Below are 21,900 nucleotides of genomic sequence, written 5' to 3'. Positions count from 1 at the left end.
AAGTCTTTAGGTTCAAATCTAAATTCGGTTTTGGATTCTTTGAAGTCATCATTACAGAAAGGGTTCAATAGAGATGGGTTAGCATGATCGACATTTTTGGGGAAGTGAATCAAGATACAATTATAGGAATTATAAGGTGTATGCAAAGTTATGATGCAATGGGTGTTGCTTGAATTTTGGAAGCCGAAGGGTTAAAACGGCTACCAAAATTGAGGGGCATTGTTGACACTCATTTTGGTAATTGGGTTTGGGCTCCAATTTGGCTTGGTGAACAGGGACATAGTAATATGGGTCAAGAATATAAGGCTTGATGAATGATGATGTTTTAGAAGCTTGGGTCGTACAAACATTGGGCTGAAGAATATTACAATTGGGCTGGATATATAATGGCATGGCTTGGTTGGTGAGAAGAGGTCTGATTGGGTATATGGAGTATATGGGCCAAACTACGTGGTTCAGCTTTAACTGAAAGAAGTGTTGATGACTCTACATGGAATCCGAATGGCATGCAAAGACTTATTTTGAATTAGATGATAGATAGAGTTTGTAATTTTTGTTTTATCTTTTATTTAGGTGCAGTTAAGTTTTAAGGTTATCTGTAGTTTAATTTAATTTGAATTCTGTATGTAGGGTTTAGTTGTTATGATTTATTCTATAAATAATCAAAGAGGCATGCTAGACTAGAGGTCTAGCACCCTCAGAATCCTTTAATTTATTTATTTGCTTTCTCAAGCTTTTTCTTAGAATAGCTTTCTTGCTATTTCTTTCTATCTCTATCTCTCTCAATATTTCGCTCTATCTCTTTCTTTCCCCCTCTCAATCTTTCTATATTTACTTTGTCCCTTTTCTATTATCTCAACTATTACTATTAATTATTTACTGTAAAATCCTTTTAACTAAGGCAAGTAGAACTCATTAAGGAGTTTATTTGTTCTCTTTCTCTTATAATCGCCTGAAGTCAACTATCCCTAAGAGACTGCAAGTTGACAATTCACATTCGGACCATATATTTGGTTCTGGCACGCCCGCAAAATCATCAATTTAAGATCTGCTCCAGTCGGCCGATTTTAGAGTCAACAGAAAATTGCACCAAATTTTTATGGTTTAAACATTTACTTGCACACCATGCATTCTTTTATTCTCTCTTTAGTGGTATGTAACATCGGCTACATAAACGGGAAAGCTCAAAAATAAAGGCCATCCCTGTTGAATAAATTCTCTCTTTTGACGAGATTCCTAGTTCGAAAAAAAGAGAGTACCTAACAATAAGTTATCTCTATTAAAATAATATTAAAGGATGAATTTTTGTGGGGTAGTTGCATGGCTTTTTAGAGCGACAATGATGTTTCTTACTTTAATTTAAAGGTTAATTTCACTGATACCTCATCCGTCACTGACACCCTCTCAGATTTGGCCAAATATCACACAAAAATATCTTTTGAAAATTACTATCACTCATGCTACAAACGTTTGTTCCGTCCTTCACTCACACCCCAACGGTCACATGCAGAGATCTAATGACATACAAAATGATTAAAATACCCTTTAACTTTGTCAAAAGAACTCTTTTAACTTAAAAAAAATTAAATTAAAGATTAAACTACCCCTAAATACTTTACAAATTTACAATTATAATATATTTAAATATATATGCATAGAGTATATGAATATATATGGGAAAAACTATAGTACAAAGATACCCTCACTGAAATCTGCCACCTCATAAAAATCATGGGCGTTTATGTAATTTTCGCAACCTAACCACTCTTAACTTCTCACGCGCATCTCTCTTTCCTTCACATTGTCTGCAAACCCTAAAGAAACTAGCTGCCGCCATGCCCAGACAACGCCGTGGTGGAGGCCATGAAAACTACGGCTAAAGGAGAGGTTGAATCTGAATCTTTCAATCAATCTTGGAACAATTAAGGACTTCAAAGGCGTGCTGAAGCAGAGAATTACAAACCAATACTTTATTTGACCAAACACATAAAAATATATATACATATTTTGTTCAATACTGCACTTCAAAAGAAGAATTGTCTAAAAAATCTGGATCACATAAATTGCTCTAATTCTATGTTAAAAATGGGATTTGGTAATTAATGTTTGGACAATTGCAATCACACACACACAAAAAAAAAAAAAAAAAAAAAAAAACTCCTACCAGATGCTCAGGAATTTATTTATTTATGCAGTTGAGGAATGGACTTCATATGTTAAGACTGCTACTCTGTTTTCTTTCATTCAAGATCCCAAGGAGTCATGCGTCATGCTGTTCAAAATCAGATTCTAGTCACTGGTCGTCACTGGTCGCCGGAGTAATTTGCTCGTCGCCGTTGTTGCCGGAAGTCCCACCGAGCTTAGATATATCTATATACATACTGGTATACTTTAGAGAGAGAAACTAATGAGGGTAACTTTGTCTTTTTAAATTAATTATATTTTGTCTTTTGGATAATTACACTTACCTACCCTGAGGTTATGCGTGATTATAGGCGGTACTCTTTACATTTCAAAAATTACACTGACCTCCCTCCAAACTAATCCGCAGTTTATTCCGGCCACTAACCATGTTAAATGATTAAAACACCCTTTAATTTTTTTTATTAATATCGCATCAAGAATATCTTTTATTTGAGATTACCATACTGCCCCTAATGATTTTGGAGGAAAAAAAAGTGACGGCTAAGTCCTATCATCTGCAACAACCCTTTCATTTCCTTTATTTATATCACATAACCCTTTTATTTCCTTTACACATATCATACATTTAGTTCGAGAGAGAAACATAAAAGAGAGATGGAGAAGCACAGAGGTGAAGAGTTTGATGTGTTGCCTTTCAAACCCTAGATATCTAAAGACTTTGATCTTTTGTTCTCTTTGATAGTCGTTACATAACCCATAATCGTTTAACAAACAGGCATCGGTATAATATTTTTTCAGAAGCAGACATCGCTGGTGAAGGTAAGCTTAATTTTTTGAAAAAAATTAGGGGTTTTGCTATTCTTGTTGAGGTCTTAGGGTTTTTGCTTTATAGATATATAATAGGTTACTGTTCATTGCTATTTTGTTATGCATGTCTATTTTCGCAGCGATTTTTAGGGTTTTTATTATAGTTGTTCATAGTGTTTCGTTTCTGATATATATATATATATATTGCCTAATTTGTATCTTGATTTTGTACATATTAATATGTAAGAGTATAGTTGTTTACCGTATAAATTTTTTATTTATTTTTTGAATCTGGATTTTTTTTATATTATCTTAATTTTAATTTTTTTTTTTTTTTTTTGAATCTGGATATTGTTGGATAGGTTCTTCGACAAGACATAATTAACACTTATATCTAGTATGTAATTATTGTCAGAGATTTTTTCGTATCAACACTTATATCAGTTGTTGGATAGGTTTTTTTATATGCATCCTAATTTATTATTTTATTATTATTTTTTTATAGTGTAGTTGTTTACAGTGTTTGGTTTCTAAAATTTTAGTGAAAATTACCATATTGAAATAATTTAGTGAAAATTCATTTTATATATATAGAATTCAAAATTCTATATATATAAAATGAATTTTCACTAAATTATTTCATATTAATGTTTTTATTAATGTTTTTTTTTTTTTTTTTTTTTTAAATGTTTTTGTATTTTGATTTTTCCATATTAATATGTGTTGACTGAGAAAATTGTGCTACTATTTTGAAATATGCATGTGATTTTGTTATATGTTATATGTATCCTAATATTTTTTCTTATGTGGTATAAATAGATGGCAGATTCTGAATTGCATGACATTATTGTGCACTACAAGTCCACTGTGAAAGGAATTTATAATGTTGACCCTGATAGGTACTGTTTTATTAATTTAATGGATGATGTTTTACAAGTGTCTTTAGAAAATTTACCTGCACAATTAGGAGTCTCAATTATCATGCACTGTGATTTGCCTAGGAGTCATGAGAAAATGGTAGTGCAGAGTGATGCTGATATGTTACAAATGTTTAGCTTGCATACTGATCCTTATATTTGTTCATATTCATGTTGAGTTAGAAACTGTTGAAAATTTAAATATGGTATTTGAGAGGAATGGAGCTGTGAGGGATGGGGAAAGGGATGGTTGTCCAAGGGGAGGTCATGTGAGTGGTGGTGAGAGGGACGGTGGTGAGAGGGGTGGTAGGTAAGGGACGGTGGTGAGAGGAGTGATAGGGTAAGGGATGGTGATGAGGAAAATGAGGATGATGGAAATTATATATTTGGTTTCAGTTCAGAAGATGAGGAATGGGGAGATGAAAATGAAGGGTATTTTAGTGATAGTGGACTAATAGATGAAGGTACCATGGGGGGAGTTCAAATAAGTAGTGATGATGGTTTGTCAAATTATGGGTTAGGGGATGAATGTGGATTAGAATCAAGTATTGAAATATTGGGTGATACTGATAAAGAAGATAGGGCTAAGGGTAAAGCCTTTGATCAATGTTTGTTTGGGATAGAATTTCATAGAGTTCCAGGATAAAAGATAGAGCTAGTGAAAGGTCACCTATTTGACAATATTAAGAAATTTAGGGAAGTGTTGAGGGATTATGCAATTCAAGAGTGTTTTAAAATGGTTACAAAAATAAAAAATAAATAAATAAATGAAAAAGATAGAATGAGATGTTATTGTGCTGCTACAAGCTGCACATGGATGATACATGCATCACCTCTCTTTGATAAAATCACCTATCAGATTAAAACAATAAACAAAGAGCATACTTGTGTGAATGAGAGCACTTCTAGGGAACCAACAACAACAACATGGATTGCTATGAAGTTTGCAGATAGGATAAGAGAGAATCCTGAGATTCAAATAGCATCTTTGGGAGCTACAATAAAGACACAATATGGAATTGAACCTAGTAGAATGCAGTTGTATAGGGCAAAGAGGAAGGCACTATAGGAAATTGGGGGTAATCATGCTGAAGCTTACACATTACTTCCAGCTTATGCAAATGAAATTGATAAAACAAATCCACACATTACTTCCAGCTTATGCAAATGAAATTGATAAAACAAATCCAGGAAGCTTGGCTAAAATTAAAAGGTTTAGGGAGAATTTGTATGTGAACCCAGTCTTTAGCAGAATTTTTATTTGTTTTAAGGCACTGGCCACTGGTTTGAAGAAATGATGTAAACCTTCGACTTCTAAAGGAAGAATCCCTTTAGTACTAGTAGAACCTCCATTAAACCCACAAATTGCTACTTACCGAGTTTCTTCAGAGTATTAACTGGAATAACATTCAGGACCGAGCCGTTGTCAACCAATACTCGATTAATAGGTTGGCCCTCTACCCATACTTTAACATACAAAGGTCTTAGTTGCTGTGTGATGGCTAACAAAGGTTTCTCAAAGACTACATTTTCTACCAATTCTAAAGAAAGACTCGATAAATTCTGACTCGGCTGAGTTCTTTTCTCTTTGGTTCTACTTCCATCTTTTGTTTCCTTCCTATTTTCAGCACTTGCATTTGATGCCGATGGGGCCTAGAACATTGCTGGTAATACAAACGCCATATTACATGACATTTCATCTGGGAAACTGCCAAATTGAATTCTGAACTCATTTTTGAGTCTAGGCCAAGTCGGCTGATGCTGTTCTACCTCATCCGGTTGCTCTGTGTCTGGAATACTAACTTCCTCAGCTGACTCTTCTTTGCTTACCTCTTCAGCCTTCCTTTTTTCCTCGGCCCTTCTCCTTTGTTCCCTACGTTTCTGAGATCGAGTAAGGCCTCCACTCTGATTTATTTGAACCTTGGGGAATTTTGGGTGATTGACTCGAGTCCATCTGTCTTCTGCTAGGTCTGTCCTTGGTTTCACAATTCGTACTTTATATGAATTGGCTCCTTTTTGTACCCAAATTTTTTATTGAACTGGCGACCGCTTTTTAAAACTAAGTTGCCAATTCGGGTAATGAAATCGGCTAGATATATATTCTTACTGATTCTGTTTTTCTGCCTTCAAATGACTGCCGCTGGGATCATCCTGTCGTGGCTCTTCCCCAGGCTTAATTGGGAAAATAAGCCTCTCAAGAATTCCTTTCTTCTTTGGTTGAACCTCTGTTGGCTCTTCTATCAGCTCCTTTGGTTTTTGCTTCCCCTTACAATTTGGGCAACATCCATGGTCGATCAAAGCCAATTGAGCCTCTTTTAATTGTCTCTGCAGTTCTGCCATCTTTTCAGGTGTCACATTTGATGAAAGGAACTCGCCTGACATCTTCTTTGTCTCTTGCCGATTCCCTCGCTTGACTAAGTTTATCACATTTATAGATGTGATTGTTGGGAATGGATTGGTATCCACCTTCATGGTCTCTGAAGTTTTCTCCGAGAATTTTAAAGTACCTTCGTCAATAGCTTTCTGCAATACACCTCGTAGAACAGTACAATCATTAGTAGCATGGTTCCAAGAGTTATGATACTTACAATACTCTTTTCCTTTCAAGTCACTTGCCGATGGAATCTTATGCCCCTGAAGCAAAGATATCATTTTATCGACCATCAAGTGATCAAAAATTTGATTTGTTTTTGACAAATCAAAAGAATAGCTTTTCCCGGTATCGGCAACTCATTTCCTTACTGTCGAAGTTGATACTGAAGTTGCATTACCCCCCGTGGTCGACTTAGGCTTAACCAATGCCTCACAGATGTATGGCTTCTTGATATTGACCTCTGCAACGTCAACTTCCAACTCATCTCCAACTTCTGCCGAGAATACCTCATAATTAGGGTCCTTATAATAAGTACCCTTAGAGGAATTCTTCCTCTCTTTCTCTTCTTTAAGTATCTCCTCATACCTAGAAGCCCTGTTTGCTAAATCGAAGAGATCTTGAAACTCAACCCCATCAAACCTCTTGCGTTGTTCAATGTCTAAACCATTTAATGCCAACTTGATATATTCTGGTTCTGGTAAACTTACTCGGCATTTGAGTTTAGCTTTTTTGAACCTACAAACAAAAGTTTCAACCGATTCGCTCGGCAACTGAGATAGTCAAGATATGTCTGCTAACGTAGCTTCTGTCTCTGTTCAGTAGAATTAAGTATGAAAGGCTTCTTCCATTTCATCCCATGTCTGGATAGAGTTTGCTGGTAAATTACTATACCATTCAAATGCCGCCCCAACAAGAGAGCTAGAGAATAACCTCATCCTCAACCAAGGATTAGGACATGCTTCCCCACATTGTGCTGTGAACCTCGCAATGTGCAGCACCGTAGAAAAATTCTCTTCCCCACAGTACATAGAAAAATCGGGATACCGATAATTTCTAGGCAACTCATGGGCATCAACATGATCAGGATAAGGTTTTCTATATACCGGCCGAGCACGTCTGCGACCCTATGCCACTTCAGCCTGTATTAAAGCCAGAATCTGAGCCCTATCGATCCCTGCATTTCTTCTTGGAGGATCATTTAGGTGCTGAGGAATGAATGGATTAACCTACTCTCTTTGTGGATCGGCATTTACTTGCCCCCCCGGCAACCGCCGGAGGTATCAATAGATTAGCCCTACCTTGGTTTAGGTTTCTCGCCACTTCTTGCTGATCTCTCACTGGTGGAATTGGCTGCACATGTAGACGCTGCACATTTTGATTATGTTGATTATTCACTAGCGACTGATACGTCCGTAAAACAGTTACTGCCGGCGGATCTGATAAGATTAGTGGATTCCCAATCGGCATACCGAGTGTAAGATTCGGCACATTGCCAATTGTAATGCCAAGTGTTGTACTTGGCGGTATGATGCCTATTGACGTTGTTCGAGGCCCCTGGGATATATGTATCAATGGTGCCGACATACGCTGAAAAATGGACTCATTAATATGAGATGTTTCGGCTTGATTATGTCAGCTTTAATTAGCCAATATACTGGTTTCGAGCTTCTAATTCATCTTCTCCATCTGAGCATACATCGTTTTATTTAACTCCCCGATCATTGACCTCATCTCATGTATATAATAAACTGAAATTTGATTTGATTCCCCCATTTAGGACCTTACCTCACCGATCTGTGCTTGTTGGGCATCAATTTTCTACATAATCGATTCCAATACCTGGCCCAAAGGAACGTCGGACGGAATAGAAGAATCAGTATCATCACCAACGCCGATTTACTGGTTCTCTTCGTCAGTATTGTCACCTGTAGTCACACCTTTTGAACCTCTTAGCTCGGGAGGCATATTTGCTATAATTACTCACCTAATGGGGTCCCACCGGGCGTGCTAAAAATGTTGAAGCTAAAATCGGCGGACTGGAGCCGATCTTAAATTGATGATTTTGCGGACGTGCCAGAACCAAATATATGGTCCGAATGTGAATTGTCAACTTGCAGTCTCTTAGAGATAGTTGACTTCAGGCAATTATAGGAGAAAGATAACAAATAAACTCCTTAATGAGTTCTACTTGTCTTAATTAAAAGGACTTTACAGTAAATAATTAATAGTAATAGTTGAGAGAATAGAAAGGGGACGAAGTAAATATAGAAAGATTGAGAGGGAGAGAGAAAGAGATAAAACGAAATATTGAGAGAGATAGAGATAGAAAGAAATAGCAAGAAAGCTATTCTAGGAAGAGCTTGAAAAAGCAAATAAATAAATTAAAGGATTCTGAAGGTGTTGGACCTCTAGTCTAGTGTGCCTCTTTGATTATTTATAGAATAAATCATAACAACTAAACCCTACATACAAGCATCCTACTTGCAGTAAAATTCTAATCACAACTATGCGACAATTCAAATTAAATTAAACTACAGATAACCTTAAAACTTAACTGCACCTAAATAAAAGATAAAACAAAAATTACAAACTCTATCTATCATCTAATTCAAAATAAGTCTTTGCATGCCATTCAAATTCCATGTAGAGTTGTCAACACTTCCTTCAGTCAAAGCCGAACCATGTAGTTTGGCCCATATACTCCATATACCCAATCAGACCTCTCCTCACCAACCAAACCATGCCACTATATATCTAGCCCAATTGTAATACTCTTCAGCCCAATGTTTGTACGGCCCAAGCTCTAAAACATCATCATTCATCAAGCCTTACATTCTTGACCCATATTACTATGTCCCTGTTCACCAAGCCCAATTGGACCCCAAATCCAATTACCAAAATAGGTGTCAACATTTTCCTTTTAGAAAAAAGTTTGGTTTGTAAGAGAAATTTTATTGCAAAAAATTCCTAAAATTTGCAGATTAGTGCAAAAGCATTAATCTATGCAATTATTTACAATAGTCCTGTTTCTGTTGTGATGCAAAAGCCCTTAATTGATGAGAAAAATACACAATCACTTCTGATTAACAGTAGGTTTAAACCTTTGACAGATACATCTTCTTCATATCAATAGCACAAACACAAAACAAATAAGAAAATATGCATCAGGTGATACACACACATATATACAATCTTTCATTCATAAATTTCGAACAGGGAGCATCTAAACTCAAAGTCAAAATACCAAAGTCAAGACGGTGCTGTAGATCCCCAAGGGCTTACTGTTGAAATGGTAATTATGGTTCTATGCTGAGTACCAACAACATGTTGATTTGCTAAAGTACTCAAAAAGATGCACATAAACAACACACACAACTTCTCAACATAACTACCAAAATGTCTCGTATCTAACATCACAGCAGAGACCCCTAGCAGGGTGACACTCAATGCTGAAACCCCAGTTAGACGGTGCTGTGGATCCTGTGCTGAAGACCTGAGAGATGACGTGCATGTTTTTTTTTTAGTGCCTTCAACTTCTCTGTTATTGCCTTTATTTTTTTATCTAGCTCAACTAGGGTGGTATCACTCTCTTGATCTTCTTCACTTTCCACACTAGAGTCTTCTTCAACCACCTCATCAGAGTCGCCAAGAACATCCAAATCAACCACCTCATCAGACTCGTCAAGAACATCCAAAGATAACTTTGTGCCAATTGAAGGTATACCATCTAAGAAACGTCAATAGAGTCAAAAACATAATTTTGCATTACATATATGGCTTCAGAAAGCAATTAATTCAATATTATATCACTTCATGTTTATTTTTGAAAATTCATTAATTGTAGGTGTGTCTCACAGATGGTGCAATGAACATGAACAACATATGGCATGCATTCTATATAATAATAAGTTGGACATTGAAGGTTCCATTTATTTTTATATTTACTTCATTTTTTTTTTTTTTTTTCTCTCAAGTGTATGAGTAATAATTCTTGAACCGCGTAATGTTAAATGTACTCTCCAATTTCCGGCAAAGTACTCTAGTCTGCATAAAAAGAAAAAGGTTTCCATCTATTTTGATTTTAGGAAACTCATCTCTACTATTAAAATTGAGTTTTCTTCTTTTTCAATCATGTCATGTCAATGATTGAAGTTTCCAATTTGGTTTCGACTGCCGACGCATATTTTGTACTTGTACGACACATGTATACGAAGAGAAATAGGAGAGTCCATGTCACTGAGATGTGTACACACATCCAAGCAAATTGCTCTCCTCAAATCTATACGAAGAATACTAAACCAACAAATTTCAGCACGCCATGTTCACTAAAGAATAATTTAACCATCTTTTGTTCCGACCAAGTTAGAGATTTTCACTAGACATCCTATTTTGTCTAAAAAATGATATATAATAGAGAGGAGAGAGATTTTCACTAGACATCCTATTTTGTCTAAAAAATGATATATAATAGAGAGGAGAGAGGGAAGCATATATGAAGGATGATTCAGACGGTAAGGTCCTCTAAGTTGGGGAAATAGTCGTTGCAAGTGAAATAAAATTCAGAATAAATTATGCTTTCCTCGTTATCAAAATTTTGATAATAGCTAAATCTAATAAATTTATGAATCTTTGGTTAAAGTAAGCTAACACAACACTTGGAAACACTTGAAACATCAATTTCTTCCAACTCATCATGTTACATATTATTGACACCCCACATGCCCAATGACCAAGATGAAAACTAGTAGTGATCGTAAAACAACTTACAAACTTGGTACCTACCAATATGCTGCTCAAGTCTCATTTTAAGGTAATCCGCTTTTGTTGTTACCGTTGCTTTCAGTGCATCTACATCTGCTTGAAGCATTATAATCTCTTCATCTGCTTTAGCAATTGCAGATGTTGATGTTGATGGTTTTTTAATCTCTACTTCCAGTACCCCTGCATCATTCCTATCATCAAGTCTACTAGCTAAAGGAGTATTCTCAAATTATATTAGATATTAATCAAACTCCACATGCCCAATAATAAACATGATAACATTTTTTAATACAACCAAGTACAAAACAACTTACCAACTTGGTAGTTTTTAATATGTTGTGCACGTTTCTCTTTAAGTTCATCCAATTTTGTTGTTAATGTCTCCAATTTTGCTGTCAGTGGATCTACCTCTGCTTGAAGCATTATAATTTCTTCATCTACTTTAGCAATGGCAAGATCATCTATTGTGGCACTTAAAAACGCCTTTTTAATCTCCATTTCCACTACCCCTGCATCATTCTCATCATCAAGTCTACTAGCCAAGGACCATTCTCAAATCATGATGTGAATAAAAACACTTCACATGACCCAATAATAAACATGATAACTTTTTCTAATACAACCAAGTATAAAACAACTTACAAACTTGGTAGTCACTAATATGTTGTGCACGTTTCTCCTTAAGTTCATCCAATTTTGTTTTTAGTGTCTCTAATTTTGCAGTCAGTACATCCACCTCTATTTGAGGCATTATAATCTCTTCGTCTTCTGCCAAGGACCACTCTCTTTCTAGTGAAGGGCGAATCTGACAAGCAACCAAAAGTTAAAGAATTTGGTTCTAGTACATTGTTAAGTAACAACTAAAAAATTACATAAGACCCGTGAAAACTATTCTTTGTGAGGATGAATGTCAATAAATATATAATGGGCTACTATTATTTTTAAAGTATATAATCAGAATCTTTAGGATTGGGATTTCAGTAAAGAAAAGGAAATCAAATGAAATCTCATTTATGCATTTACAATAATTTTGAAATTTAGAAAACTAAAAGAGAATCAGAGTTGGACATATTGCAAAGTCTATTTGGTAATTTTCAAATACCATGAAATTGATTATTTTTCATGAGAGTAAAAATAATATTTATTATTACCATAAATTCGATTTTAAAACCATCAAAAACCTGCTATTCCAAACACAATGTTAGGGGGACTCATGAAATGAAATCAAATAGTGAGCAATATAGGTCTCTATCAAATAGCTGAAATTAAATTAGTGCTTACCTCATCAAACACGCAACTAAGATGAGCAACATAGTGGCACTCCTCACAGTAATAAGTTGGATCACGGTATTTTCTCCGTTTTTCACAAAGGTCACAGTAATATTCCGAGTCTTCATCATCAGAGGAATTGTCAAGGACGGGAGAACGAGTGAGGGTGAGTGAGTGTCGGTCATGACAGCTATGTTTAATTGTATGTGGTAATGTGGGAAGACAGCACAAGTTGAGAGTGAAATCGCATGGCACACAACGGAAAAAAGGCAAACCTAGGCTACGTCCACAAATGCACTCATTTTCGCTAATCCTGTTATGGCTGAAGAAAGTAAGAGGATGGTGGTGAAGTTGATCAAATTTGAAAGTGGAGTAGCTTAGCGAAGCACATGCAACATCTATTGCAAAGTGACACTCGGCACACCAGTACTTGAAGCCTGAAACAGAACATTTACATGCCGCGCATGATGAGGAACGGTCACTATATTTTTTATCCTGGAGCTGAAGACGGTGTGGAGAATGAAAGGGGTGTTTGATAAATGGTGGCAATTCAGCGCATGATTTGTGTAGGAAAAGCTGGCATTCAAGACAAACATAGACTGTACCATCCTCGATGGATATAGCACAAGCAGAACAGAGAAAACTAAAATTCCCTTTGGTATCACAATCACAGGGAAGCAGATCATGACGGTGGGTGAATGTGAGCTGGTTTTCAATGGCTTTGGGTTTCAGAGAAGCGCACCTTACGTCCAGAATAAAATTACATTCAGAACATCTGTAGTGGAAACCATTCTTAAAATCCCCACAGGCGTTGCAGAAATGCTCGAAAAGAGAACGAAAATTCTGGAGAGCGAGAGGATGAGGGTGAAAGTCATGTGTGATCTGCTGTATGAGTTGGGCACATGATTCATCCATGATAACGCGGCAATCTAAACAAACATAGATGATGGCCTTGATGGGTATGGGTAGGTCGCACATAGAGCATGAAAAATCAACATCCTTATTATCCCTATTGCAAGGAATCAATGGATGGGGGTGAGAGAACATCCGCTGGTCCGGGTGATTTTTGGTAGTGGGAATGAGCGTAGCGCATTTAACATCCAGGTCAAATTTACATTCTAAACAGTTGTAAATGAAGCCCTTACATTTGTTGAAGCACGCATAGCAGGAAGAATCACCTTTTTCAAAGAGAAGAGTGAGGGGATGCTCCTTGTGAAAGGGGTGTGTCATCTCTGGTTGCAATTTATAACATGATCTGCAGAGCCAATACTCACATCCTTCGCAACCATAGAAATCATTGGAGACCCGCATCCCGCACCCTTTGCAAGTACAGCTATAGTCGCAGTCTAAAATCTCTTCGAGGGTCCAGCCGTAGCGTTCCAAGACATGCCCGTGGCCCTTGTGTTTATAGGTAATCTCCTTCTCTCTCTTACTGTGATCGAAAACAGGAAAAAAGTGATCTGTGAGTTGGGCACATGAATCACCCATGATAGCGGGGCAATCTAAACAAACATAGATGATGGCCTTGATGGGTATGGGTAGGTGGCACATGGAGCATGAAAAATCAAAATCTTTATTATCCCTATTGCAATGAATCAACGGATGGGGGTGAGAGAACATCCGCTGCTCCGAGTGATTTTTGGTAGTGGGAATGAGCGAAGCGCATTTAACGCCCAGGTCAAATTTACATTCTGAACAGTTGTAAATGAAGCCCATACACTTCTTGGAGCACGCATTGCATTCAACACCAAGGCCCTTATAAGGTGATTCAAAGAGAAGAGTGAGGGGATGTTCCTTGTGAAAGGGGTGTCGGATCTCTGGCGGCAATTTATAACATGATCTGCAGACCCAATACTTGCATCCTATGCAACCATAGAAATCATTGGAGACCTGCACCCTGCACCCTTTGCAAGTTGATCTACCGTAGCGGTTTAAAATCCAATCGAGGGTCCAGCCGTAGCGTTTCAAGCTATGCCTGTGGCACGAGTGTTTATAGGTAATCTTCATCTCTCTTTCACTGATCCAAAACAAGAAAATAGTGACTACAAAAAAACATTTAAGAAAATTTGTTTCAGTCAGAAAGCCAAATCCGAAACGGAAACAGAGAGAAGAAGAGAACCAAAGACAGAAGAACAGAGGAGATAGAAGAATGTGGTGGAGAAGATCGAATACGGTGAAAAAGAAATCTTTATAGTGTCGGCCACTGCACCATAAATTAAATTAACTTGGACACAGTTGGGTAAAAATTGTTGTATTTTCCTTAAAATGACTGTTCCCACTTATTTTACAAAATTAATCTTTCCCCAAATGTTTACCTTTGTTGGTATGTACCTAGGATTAACATTAACATATAAATGTATTTACAATGCTACAAATTTAAATTGAGAGATACCCCCATCAAGTGATGTATACCCCAGTTAAATAGGCCAAAAGTCCAACCACTGAAGCATTTAAATTGGGATGGGTAGATGTCTCATTAGATAAATTATTAGATGGTCGTAGTTTATTTAATACTTAGTGAACTAATTCAATGAAAGTTCCCGGATTATGAAATTTTGTAATTTATTAAATTTTGTAATTTATTAATATACTTTTGTGAGATCATTTTCTCAATCTGATAGTTTATATTTAACTGGTCCATCAAATGCTAATGATTTAGGACCATTTAATAATTTCTCTATCAAGACTGGACTAGTTTCAAGTGATTATAATCCGTCTGACCGTCTGAAAAGAAAAAATTCCGGTATGTCCGCGGACCATGAATAGGGGTCAGAATGGTTGCAAACATTGCCAATGACGGCAGGGAGGATCCTCTGTGGTGAATTCTATTTGGATAATCAGCTCCAAACCCTACAATGTAGGACATTTTCAATGGATTCTCCCCTAGAATAATGTAATTCACCAAAAATTTCATAGCTAGCTTGTTTAGTACTTCACAGATCCAAATGAGAAAGTTCATTACCAACTGAAAAATTCTAACAAATCATGATAAAATATTAGGATTAATTATGTTAATCTTTCTTGAGTTTGTCACGGTAAAAATGAAACAATTTTTTATATGATAAGGTAGGCTTGTACAATTTCAGTATCAATAAGAGAATACACTCCGATTTTTATAGAACTTAGAAAAAACTCTGTATAATTTACTCTTAAAGTTGCATTTAGTAGCACTGAATTTGTGATTTAGAATTCGAATTGAAAAAAATAAAATTTAAAACTTGAACTAACACTGTCTATAGTTTCAATTACAGGTGAATTCCAAAACCCACCTAGCACCTCCCCTAAATCAGAGAGCCGAGCATGTAGTACAGCATTTTTGTACCAAAAATACCCTTGTTTTAAAAAGCTGCATATTCAATTATGAATGACTGAACTGAATAGACCACCAAGAACCACTGTCCTCTCCACATTACTACCAATACCTACTCTATCAGAAGCTGTCCTACTACCACTGTACACTGCCATGTCAACTTCCCTACAACTGGCATACGACCATGACCCAACGAACTTTCAACACCACCACTACCACAAGTATTCGCAAGAATCACAACCTATGCACAAAACATTAAAGAATAAATAACAACAAAGTAGGTGAAGGTCAAGATCACTCACAACAACTGTCATGCTCATCTCAAAAGCATTAACACTAACCTCATATGTATCCCTCACAACAACTGTCATGCCCCAATCTCCCCAATCAACTGGCCCCATACCACTACCGTTTAATAAGTACCAATATAAATTTTTGTACTTTGAAAAAAAAAAAAAAAAAAAAAAGACCACCCAAAAATATATAAGCACCAAGAGCAATTCTACCCCTTCCAACTCTACCACCTCTGCACCTCTACCAACCGGAAGTCCCCCACCTCTTTCAGTCTTACCAACAAGTCTCTCACAACTATTTGTTCCCCAATTCGAATGAGAGCGTAATTATATATAAATAAATGGGTACGCACTATCTAACATTTTAAGTTTTTGGATAGAACTTTTGGAAAAAAAAAAAAAAATTACGTAGGCAAAAATATTTTACTATTTATTATATTCATACAAAAATATATTTATCTAAACTTTTGCCAATTTATTTAAATATAAAAAATAAAAAAAAAACTAGTTATTTAAAGAAACTTTTTATCAAACTTCCTGAATAAACAAAAATAAGATTTATGTCAAAATTATAAAACTTTTCAATTAAACAATTAGATTTTAGTTTATAAAAAAAATAAGAAATTCATATAATACTTGCACAAATTAATAATCACTACGCAATAGGGTTAATTGAAGGAATTACTTTCCTACCCTTTTTTCTCTCTACTGACAATTCTGTGGCGAGTAGGGTTTATTAGGGTTTCGTTGGTTTACAACAGAAACGATGGAGGAGGGGCAACCCTCCTTTACGACGGGTAATGTTTCTCCCGTGATCAACATTCCCATTGTCAATCGTCCTACTTGGAGTTCATTGTTAATCAACTCTACTTCGACATGATTCACTCCATTGACATATTATAGTGAAAGTCGTGGGAAGGATGTTGTGATCATTGAGGATGAAGACATCTTGGAAGATTGGACTATTGGAAGAACTTGTGATATCCCTCGGATCCGAGACACGGGTTGATCAGGCCCAAGCCCAAACCCGAAAGAATATCAAACAATTAATATTTTAAAACGAATACGGAATACAAAATGAAATAAGAATAAATAAAAGCTGGAAGAACCCAAAATGAAATCCTTTAAAATAAAAACTTAAATCCAATGATCCAAAACCTTTAATAGTTTAAACAACTCGGGAATCCATCTCTAGTGGACCCCTAATAAATCCAAACTGAAATGAAACCACTACAAGTACATTCAAAGTAAACCATCGAGAGAAACCTTACGTCGTCGGAAGAATGAGTGATGGTCTCTGCTCAGCATGATCAAGCCTATGACTGGAACGGTCGAACACCTGAAAAATAGAAGTGGATTAGGCCCACGAACAAGTTCTAACCTACTACAATCCAAGCAAAGACTCGATACGCATGTACATCCTAACCAACTCAACAATAGCTATTAGTCTGTAAATATATATATATATTCACACTAAAGGACTCTCACTGGACTACAGGCCGGTCTCAACCTGAATAGAGGCAACATACAAAATGCACACGAGGTGGGCATGTGTACCTAATCCTAACAGGGTACACTTCCAACCATCATAGCCAGCTATGCATCCCAATGCATATACGCTCCCTAACCGTCGATCCTGAGACTCAGGCTCATATCGAGGTACCATAACAATATATTTAAAATCCATCCTGTATCCTAGTAGTGCCACTCAACTAGTCGTTGTCATGACACTACAATCAATAGGACTTAACTTTTAGTTAATCCAATTCTTAATCCAGAGTAGGTAGGTTTTGGTATTTTGAAACCAAACCATCCCTAGTATACCACCATCCCATACTGGTGTATACTATCCAATCATCCAGCAGTTGATAATACCAACAATTAAAGTAAACATCAACCAAATCCTTATCTCCATCACTGATACTAATAGGCATAATGTAAGCATCAATAAACATAGTCACAGTATATATACAAACCTACTCAGTTTAGGTTATTCCATAAAATCTGATATAATGATAGGATTATTTCAAATTCTCATTCAACTCTCAGCAGTTGATATTACAGACATTTAAAATAAACCTCAATAAAGTCCATTCCTGTAACAGTTGATACTAACAGTATTAGTGCAAGCATCGAGACAGAATTACAGTATGTATATATACATGCTCAATTTTGGTTGTTTCACAAAACCAGTTAATGTTAAATTTAAAACTTAACATCGTCAACACTAACACATCCTACACATATATAATTCAGATACATGATCATGGTATATAGTGAAACATGTTACAATTATATTATTCGTATCAGAAAATTACTAATTCAAAGAGAGTTAACATTACTAGCTTTACAGATTTAAACACAGTGTAACTTCCCGATTAAATCCCTCATGTCCAAGCTTTTCTAAGCAAGTAGACTTAATTAATACCACGTCTGAAGCTTTAATCTATCCATGTACATTAATTAGACCTTCCATATTCAACCCTGCACTTAACTGCGAGCTCCAGAATCAACCACTGCATGTAAAAACTGATTGGAGAACGTAGAAAAATAAAAATTCACCAAAGGAGACGTCTCCCAAAATGTGGAGTCGCCTCCTTTAGACCTTGGAGCCGGCTCCCACACTTGGGAGCCGCCTCCACATCAAAGGGAGCCGGCTCTCTCCAAATGAGAGTCGGCTCTCTCCCTCTCTGCTTCGTCTTCTCTCCTTCTGATGACTTCTGCAGCCTTTAAACCTCACTGTCATGGCTTCCAGACACTGTAACCCAATCCCAGTATGTTCCCAGTCCATGTTTAAGTCTTTATTACATTCCATACCTAGGTTTGAATAGAGAATTATGCAATAACAGTTCACGTTTTAACAGGTTTACAAGCATACAACACATACAGATAAGTTTCAGTTTTAGCACAAACAGAAAACGTTTTAATTTGTTAAATCAATCCTAGAATTATTTAGGAATGCAAAGAACATGAAGCCTAAGGGAGAGAGTAAGGATAGAACTTGCCTTACACCGACGTCCGTCTATAATCTCCGACGAATCTCTGTTTCTTCACTTGGTTGATTACTCAGACGTCCCCAAACTTTCTGTGTCTTCCTATGGCGTACTATACTTCTAAAACCCTAGGCAGACACTGTAGATGAGTATTTATAAGCCATACTAATCCTAGGCTCTCTCAACCCTAATTGGATTTACACGGCCCATAGAGAAATCTAGGTTAAAACTTATGTCGGCTACTTATGTGTATACTATATATACAACCAACCCTAACAGTTACGTTAACAACAAAATAAAATTACATTTAATTAAATAAAATCATAACATTAAATCAATACTTAACACCATTAATTAAAACAAAAACAATTAAATAACAATTAACATAATAATATAATTAAAGCAATAATTAAAACCATTAAACAAAAACAACTAATTTAAATCAATGAAACAAACACAAATACACTTAAAAATTAAAAATATAAATTTAAACAATAAAATAAATATCAGGACTATCCTTTTAAAATTAGGGGTATTACAGAACTCAGTTGTGTGCTATGTACTAGGAGGCCAACCTTATTTTCCACATTTTAAAACATATGTTCAGAAGAGGTGGTGTTGACCATAATGATTTCATTCAAGGATAATCTAGAGGTTTTGATGATAACAAACCATTAATGGTGTTTAAGAACTAATGTTTACATTGAGTGTTATATAGATTATTCACATTCAAAGAATGACCTCAATGAAGCACTAAAGATCTGTAATACCCCTAATTTTAAAAGGACAATCCTGGAATTTAATTGTTTTATTGAATTGCATTTTTATTAAGTTAATTGTTTTATTGCCTGTTTATTTGTTTTTACGTGTTTATTTGCTCGATTTTGTTGAATTAATTATTTTATTTTAATTGGTTATTTAAATTGTTTTTTGTTTTGTTTCATTAACTTAATTGTATTCTTAAGTATGTTAATTACGTGCTTATGTGAATTAACTGTGTTAGTAATATTAGGGTTTTATTTTACACGGTTGTCGCCGACATTGTTAGTGAATGGATTTTTAGGGTTTTATTTCCTGTTTGTAAAAGAATTGGAATTAGGTTTAAGGTTGGGTTTTATATGTATATATATATCATAATGTGGGTTTAGGGTTTTAGGGATATACACAAAACTCTTCTCACGTACCTAAGAAACAGAGAGAAACTACAGAGAGCAACAGAGAGAGATTTTGAGAAAACGGAGAGTGAACTGACCGGGTCCTTTACAAGGGTCGCGATACCAAGTCAAGCTTGAAGAGTTGTGTGTGTTTAGGAGGTGGCCAAGTTTTACATTTATAAAAAAGCCACTACTACCTTTCTCTATATAAAATATAGATAGGGCGAGTAGGAATCGTCCCAAGGGATTTGATAGTGTATCGAATTGTGAATTATGGTAATTAGGGTTAGTAGGTCAAGTGATCACACAATTGGTTGGTTGGTTGATTAAGCTAAATTGAATTCAACTAAATAAAATAATATGAGGTAAACAAGATAGAGAGGTCTTGGGGAGTAGAGATCACCACCAAGCAATACTTTTCTATACTACTAACAAGTGATCAATTGAGGGTAATGGATGTGTTGCAATATGATAAGGGTGTGTGTGCATTAGGTTGATTCAATTGGCAAGGATGACAAATCAAGCAAGTATTGTCTAAACATCATATGAAGAGCACAATATATCTAAGCAATAGAGCATATATTGTCTAGACAACATGGGGATAGCACAATAGATCAAAACAAGTCATTAATCCTTCATTAAGCTCACAATCCACATGCAACACAATATTAGAGGAATATGCCATTTGGACTCATAAGCATGGAACATCAAACATCAAGAGTAGATTATCCTCCCATCTAACATTATACTACCACCACACTAAATCTACACTACTAGCATGAAAATAAAGCTATCTAGACTAGGGGAGAGGCACAAACCATCAAGAATAGGCATAAACCATCAAATGAACCAAAATAGCATTCATTAAGCATATCATCTTGATAATCTCTAGATCTATAGCATCAATACACATAGACATGCATCAAAAATACTAAATCTAGAGATAAGCACATGAATATCCTACTCTAGCATACATAGACATATGGGTAGAATAGAATAGTCAATTGGAAGCATTAAACCATACAAACCATGAAATAATCAAGATTTATATATACATGAATATCAAGATGTATCATACAACACTAATCCCTCAATAATACACAAGATTAGAGTATAGAAAGCATGTTTGGGGCTAACTCTAGCCTCAAGAAGATGTCTAGCCAGTCATGGTAGTGATGATCCAACCCTCAAGGGCTAACTCCATGGCTGCTCCTTGTTGGTGAAGATCTCCTCCAATGATTGCTCTAGCTTCCTCCCTTCTTCCTCTCCAAGAATAGCCTCCAAGATGATTTTCAATGTGTGACAAGAGACTCTAGCCTCCCCCCCAAAAAGTGTATCATATTCCTTATATAGGTAGGTCAAATACACCCTATGATGAGCTGTGGTCGTGCAAGGCATATTCTCCAATGATTAGGTGAAGGACGGAATAAATGAGCTGGACTTTAACTTTTTCTCGCTGGAGGAAGTTCGATCGATCGAACCTTAACTTGGATCGATCGAAGATGGGTTCGATCGATCGAACTACATCTTGGATCGATCGAAGTGGTCTGACTCCTCCGGATAAGGACAAGGCTGAGATATTTCGAAGATATTTATGGGAAAAAGGACAAAAGTGGTTGGTAGGCGTACAGCTGTCGATAAGATCAATCATTTGAATAGGACAAAATAGGGTTCGATCGATCGAAAGTGATGTTGGATCGATCGAACATGGAATTTCAGCAAAGGCCAAGGTTGGATCTATCGAGAAGTACTGTGATCGATCATAGATGTTTGATCGATCGAACTCTAAGTTGGATCGATCGAACTTTTCAGCTGCACAACTTTGATTCCTTTTTCCCCTTTCTTTCTCCACTTTGCTCCCTCCTTTGGTTTATCTC

The 21,900-nt window shown here is 36.1% G+C and overlaps 1 protein-coding gene across 1 annotated transcript; it reads right to left on the bottom strand.

Annotated features, from left to right (window-relative positions):
• Window positions 1–9,283: 9,283 nt before the first annotated feature.
• Window positions 9,284–14,419, bottom strand: LOC132273922 (uncharacterized). The gene is made up of 5 exons (XM_059775030.1): window positions 12,286–14,419; window positions 11,647–11,809; window positions 11,319–11,513; window positions 11,026–11,184; window positions 9,284–9,970 (listed from the first exon to the last, which is right to left on the bottom strand). The coding sequence occupies exons 1-5, from the start codon at window positions 14,278–14,280 to the stop codon at window positions 9,705–9,707; spliced, it is 2,778 nt and encodes a 925-aa protein (XP_059631013.1). The 5' UTR covers window positions 14,281–14,419; the 3' UTR covers window positions 9,284–9,704.
• Window positions 14,420–21,900: the final 7,481 nt, after the last annotated feature.

The sequence above is a fragment of the Cornus florida genome, unplaced genomic scaffold (genome assembly GCF_030987335.1).
Source record: "Cornus florida cultivar Cherokee Brave unplaced genomic scaffold, ASM3098733v1 CherokeeBrave_3.0.0_Hap2_Chr09, whole genome shotgun sequence".
NCBI lineage: Eukaryota > Viridiplantae > Streptophyta > Magnoliopsida > Cornales > Cornaceae > Cornus > Cornus florida.
The sequence above is the reverse complement of the archived record's forward strand: the minus strand, read 5'-3'. Positions and strand labels throughout refer to the sequence as shown.